The 5,457-nt window shown below is 35.3% G+C and overlaps 1 protein-coding gene across 1 annotated transcript; it reads left to right on the forward strand.

Annotated features, from left to right (window-relative positions):
- Nucleotides 1-4,118: 4,118 nt before the first annotated feature.
- LOC122008192 (inactive protein RESTRICTED TEV MOVEMENT 2-like) lies at nucleotides 4,119-5,143 on the forward strand. The gene is made up of 2 exons (XM_042563862.1): nucleotides 4,119-4,265; nucleotides 4,356-5,143. The coding sequence occupies exons 1-2, from the start codon at nucleotides 4,175-4,177 to the stop codon at nucleotides 5,045-5,047; spliced, it is 783 nt and encodes a 260-aa protein (XP_042419796.1). The 5' UTR covers nucleotides 4,119-4,174; the 3' UTR covers nucleotides 5,048-5,143.
- The last annotated feature ends 314 nt before the right edge of the window (nucleotides 5,144-5,457 follow it).

The following is a 5,457-nucleotide window of genomic DNA, read 5'->3' on the forward strand; positions in this document are numbered from 1 at the left end:
CATGCTTAAAACTTGCTGTTTTGTTATTGGATCAGAGAATGATGACAAACAAATTAACAAACGACATTTAGTATGGCAACTAAAGTAAATATTATGTAAAGAAGATGAATTTATTTCTAATTATATTAATTTGTTTTAAAACCGAAGCTGTAGATCATCCGGCCCTAAAGACTGTCGGTCATTTAATTAATCATAAAATTTTGATTACATGCACGTAGGCAGACGGAGGAGGGTTAACATCATTGATCTCCTATATTTTCCAACAAAGTAAAAGATAAATTCAGCAGCAGTTGTCGAAATACATGGACACATCAAAATAACTTCCTCCAGCTCGTACTATAGCAACGCCATAATGAAAGCTCATGACTTTGTGGTCTCAAATGTCAAGATCTCATTCAGAGATGTCTAATGGCTTGAAGTACTTGCCGTCTAAAAGGTATGCGCCGATCGCCAGGCGGACTGCCCAAACATCCTTCGGCTTCCTCGCTATAATCCTGCACCACGACGGCGGCGGCACGACAAACAGTTGGAAACGCATCGAGTTCGGCTTTCTCCGTTTTTCATACTTAATTTTTTATCTGCCTAATTTAATTAATTACCTTCCGACGTCGCCCTCCTTGACCAGTCCAGAGTTGATCTTGAGCGACGGCATGGGGGTGGCGGTCTTGAGCGTCGGCGGCGCCTCGATTACGACGATTGGGGAGCCGACCGTGAGTTGCTTCCCCTCGCTGCTCGCCGAGTCCAGCTGACATCGAACGCTCAAAGAAGGATAACCAAACCGGAGCAGCGTGTGCATGGCAATTTTCTCCTAATTTTTCAGACAATGATAAGGATAAGGATAAAGGGAAGAAGATATAGGAGCGGATTTATACGATGGGAATTGAGTAGATATATTCTCATGAGAGGTGAAGCGATCAGCTCAGGATAAGGGGCTAAAGAAAATTTTGTTGATATTTTATTTTTGTGATTTGTGAATGAAACTTTATTTCAATAGACAATTATAAATGTTTGTTTTTTGAGAGAGAGATTTTATAAATTTTAAGTTTGAAAGTTTAGTCATACACATTTTTATTTCATATTATATATATATATATATATATATATATATATATATATATATATATATATAGTAAATTTATAAGTTTTTTTAAGATAAATATGAGACGTATACTTATATTAAATGATTTATAAAGTATTATTCTTTGTTGTTTTTTCTAGATTTTTATAAGATTTGTTTACGGACGATTCAAGCACTTATTGTTTTTCAAAGAAAAGTCGTTTTTTTGTTACACCCTTCATTTTCATCAATAGACTTCTTCGTCCTCCACCCTTCATCCTAATATCTGATTCTTATCGTCCACTCGGATGGGTCTAATGACTAACACATGAAATATTATCATAATAAAATTTGGAGTTCGAATCTTGACAAAGTCAAGATAAATACCTCCCTTATGTGCTAGTCACTATTCCAAAGGTTAGTAGTCGCCCGTGATTTACCTTCTCTGTATGTATTGACCTTGGGACGGGTTAACGGGGACGCTGAGGACGAATATATTCACCTTTTACCATAATATCGGACTCCTATCCACAAATCTTTCACGTCATTCCCAAGAGCACCTTCTTAGAGTGTAGGAATTGATTGGATTATTTTTCCCATCTAAACTAAGTTGTTTATTTGGATCCCTTGATTTTTACCCCCATGTATTATCTGATTCAATATTATTTTTGCCCGTGGATTATGGTATAGTGGAAGGACGTTAAGTTATTACTCAGATATCCATAATTCGATCTTCAATTATGATTATTTATAAAATTTTTTTCTCCAAATGAGACGTATAATCATGAGATACTGGACTTTTGAGCCGCCCATCGTGAGCACTTTCTGATTTATCCTAATGATCGATGAAAACTTTCATAGGGCCAAACAAGTAGCTCCATATGATTTGGTTTAATATTTACTTTATTTAGATAGCTTGATGTGCTTAGTTCACTAAAGAGTCTAGTTCACCAAACCTGACTAACTTCCCTAGTTAACCCCAGTAGATTGACTACTTTAATATGGCCCTAAACCAACTAACTCATTTAGATCATCTTACTCACTCAATTTAGCTAATGCACCTACACCAATTAACATGACTAAGCGATTGACCTACCTAGACAATCCAACCTATACCTAGTCCAATAAGCCCAACGTGCTCGGTCAATTTGGCAGACTTGATAGATATGGAGTTACATTCAGAAATCATGTTCAGATAGCGACAAATCATATACAAGTTTAGAAATTCAAAAATAGAGAAGAAAAACTTGAGCCAATTGTAAAATTTCTCCTCCGAATGCTCCTGATCCCTCTTCCAAGCCTAGATAGCGTCAAATCTCCTTCAGATCATCTTCTCAAGTCACCTTGAAGCCCTAGGGCAAGTCCATATCAGGATCCCCTCTCAAGAGGTTGAAATCAATCTTTTATAGGCAAAGGCCGAGTGGCACGACATGGGTCATGCCGGCGGGCACGGATGCCCATGTCACGATCGACAACTACAAAGAAGCTTTGGCCACGGGTCTGTCTGAGGGCACAAGCGCTCGTGGCCGGTATGAAATATTATTATTTTTTATATTTATTGAGTTATTATAATTTTTAAAAAATATGAAATGTATATGTAGCTAATAATAAGTGAAGACTACTATTAGGTGCATATGAAAAGATACTTGACATTTTTCTCGTTTGTTATGATATCTTATCTTTATCATTATTTTTATTAACTTTGTATTTTCAATGTTTTATTTCACTTATAGAAATATATGCATTGTGTTTGTAAGTGACAAATATTTGAATTTTTATGAATCAATATGATGGTTGAAGATGATTCACTTGGTTGAATTTTTATTTTACAAGATTTTGTTAGTTTAAAACTTAATATTTTGAGTGGAGTGTATAATTAGTTTTGAATGTAAAAGATGACAAATTTATCATTAGTATTGTATTTGTAAATTTTACTCAAATGATGGTTAGATGAATAAAAATTATCCATTAATACTTTAAATTATATTTTATACTTTTTTTATTTTAAATGGTAGAGAGATTGTGATGATGTATAAATATTAAATTTACGTTATATATTTTAAATAAACATTAGTGATAATTTTTAATATCTTTATAAATTATTATAATTATATTTATTAATGTTATTATAGATTAATTAAGATGATATTTAAAAATGATCTTATAAATTATTGTACATTTACAAATACCAAAAATAAATAAGTTTGGATAACATTTAACTTTATCCTTATTATGGTAATGACAAGATATACATAAATGTCCTAAAAATATAATATTTTTTTTTGACATTGTATACTATTGTTATATTACTAAATTGTGATACTTTTGAAGTTAATATTGATATTGTATATTGATATTATAGGGTATTAGTGATATCACTAAAATTTTAGTATAACTACAAATATACTCTAAGGGCATTTTGTGTGCCCTTAAAGAACACTTGAAAAACAAAATCCTAAACCACCTCAGCCAAACTAAATTAAGATACTTCATCTGAGCAACGAGTTTCCACCTTGAAGTTCTGGGAAAGAACCTGACCTCCAAACAAAGTTCCACATGATTGTTGCACAGGTATGCTATTCAGTGGGTCCCATGATCAAATTGTGATTTGACCAATCACCTTCTATCTCCAAAACAATTGAAGGATGAGTTGATGTCTCCTCCCGGCTCAGTGTAGTAAGTGAAATGTGAGAGTAGACTGCCTACTCCTGGATTAATACAATCGTAAACTTTAGATACTTGGTATAAAAAATAATAAAATTAAAGGATGAATTGACCCTATAACTAGATGAAACGGGAAACTGAAAGAATATCTATTAGTTTAATAAATCTAAAAGGAAGGAAACCTAACGAGAAATTTAAGAATTCTCTTATGTGAGTTCCAACCAAAAAGAGTGTAATCCACAGAAGAGATAACTTCTTGCCCATGCATGGAGGCAACTCTAGCCTTTGGCACAGGGAATAACAAAGCATACATAGCCTTTTAAGCCAAACAACCCACCCCTACCAATATCTATATCTATATATATGAGGCAACAACCATGTCTACCAATTCCATCCACCCACAGTTTATTCAAGTTCGCACAGGAAACAATTTGATTCAGCAAGACAAAAACCATGTCTTCTCTTCGATCTTTCGAGGACTTTGAACCCTCTTCTGAGTGGGTTCATGAAGAAGCCTTCGGAACTCTTCTCATTCATCTCCCAGGTAAATTAACCTTACAATCATGCATGCTTTCCTTCATCGATCCACTTGGTAGAATTATATATATATGTTTTGATTGGTTGTGTATCGTAGGATTCAAAAGGAATCAGATCAAGGTGCAAATAACCAACTCCAATCAGATTAAGATAAGCGGTGAAAGACCTCTAGACGATCAACATTGGAGCCGGTTTGTGAAACAAGTCCCATTGCCACAGCACTGCAAGGCGGCAGAAACCCGAGCCAAGTTTGAGAATGGGGTGCTACATGTTAGGATTCCAATTGCTCAAGTTGCGCCATCTACAACAATTCACAAATCACCGACGTCGTTGCCAATGGAGAAGGCGGCAACTGAACTACGTGAGAAGACAGAGGAAGGAGGAGATGGTAAGCGTAGGAAAGCAGTACCTGAAGGGGAATTTCTACCAAAGGAACAGAAGCAGCCTGCGGAAGCCAAAGAAGATGTAATTGGCCAGAAAGAACAGCCCAAGGAAAACCCTGAATTAGAAGGCAGATCAAATAGTGAAGACAAACAGGGCCAGCAGACGAGTCCAGCACTTCAAACAGATGATACATCCAGTCAGGAAAAGGAAACAAAGCGACTAGAGAGCATAAGTTTTCCAGGTTCCAGCAGCAAAGGTGGCGAGATGATGGCAAGGTACAGTATCAACAACCTTCTCATGGAACTCACTCTGGCTAAGAAGATACTGTTGGCGAGCGTCGCTATTTCCAGTTTAGTTTTAGTTGGCATTGGTTTGTATTTCATGTATAAACAAGAAGACGAGTAAACTAGGTCGATGTCTTCAGCTAAGAACACCTCAAATTGCATGCATATATGTAATACAGTAAAGTTAATAAGACATGCATAGAGGAATTAAAATCAAGATAACACGTACGGCTGCTATTATTGAGCAGTTTTCTATCTTGAAAAGTGAATGAAACCAGACACAAACCTTGCATCATTCAAGTCCCAGAACAATGGAGAACCACCTCTTGTTGTAATATCTTCAATGTCAAATTGCGTCCATCATCCCTTCTCAGAACAAGTCGATATTGCAATGAACTAAAAAAAAAAAAAAAATCGTATTTAACCCTTTGATGACGAACTTAACATAGAAATGTAATAGTTTCATAATTGTTCATATAGTTTTCAACAATATTCTTTGCAGCAAGAGGAATATGTAATTGAAAAGAAAAA

Source organism: Zingiber officinale, chromosome 1B (genome assembly GCF_018446385.1).
Source record: "Zingiber officinale cultivar Zhangliang chromosome 1B, Zo_v1.1, whole genome shotgun sequence".
Classification (NCBI taxonomy): Eukaryota; Viridiplantae; Streptophyta; class Magnoliopsida; order Zingiberales; family Zingiberaceae; genus Zingiber; species Zingiber officinale.

What these genes read in the sequence shown, in the direction of transcription:
- LOC122008192 (XM_042563862.1), top strand. Translation starts at nt 4,175, where the DNA reads ATGTCTTCTCTTCGATCTTTCGAGGACTTTGAACCCTCTTCTGAGTGG. An exon ending in TCTTCTCATTCATCTCCCAG is followed by an intron (nt 4,266 to 4,355) that starts GTAAATTAACCT and finishes TGTGTATCGTAG; the next exon opens with GATTCAAAAGGAATCAGATC.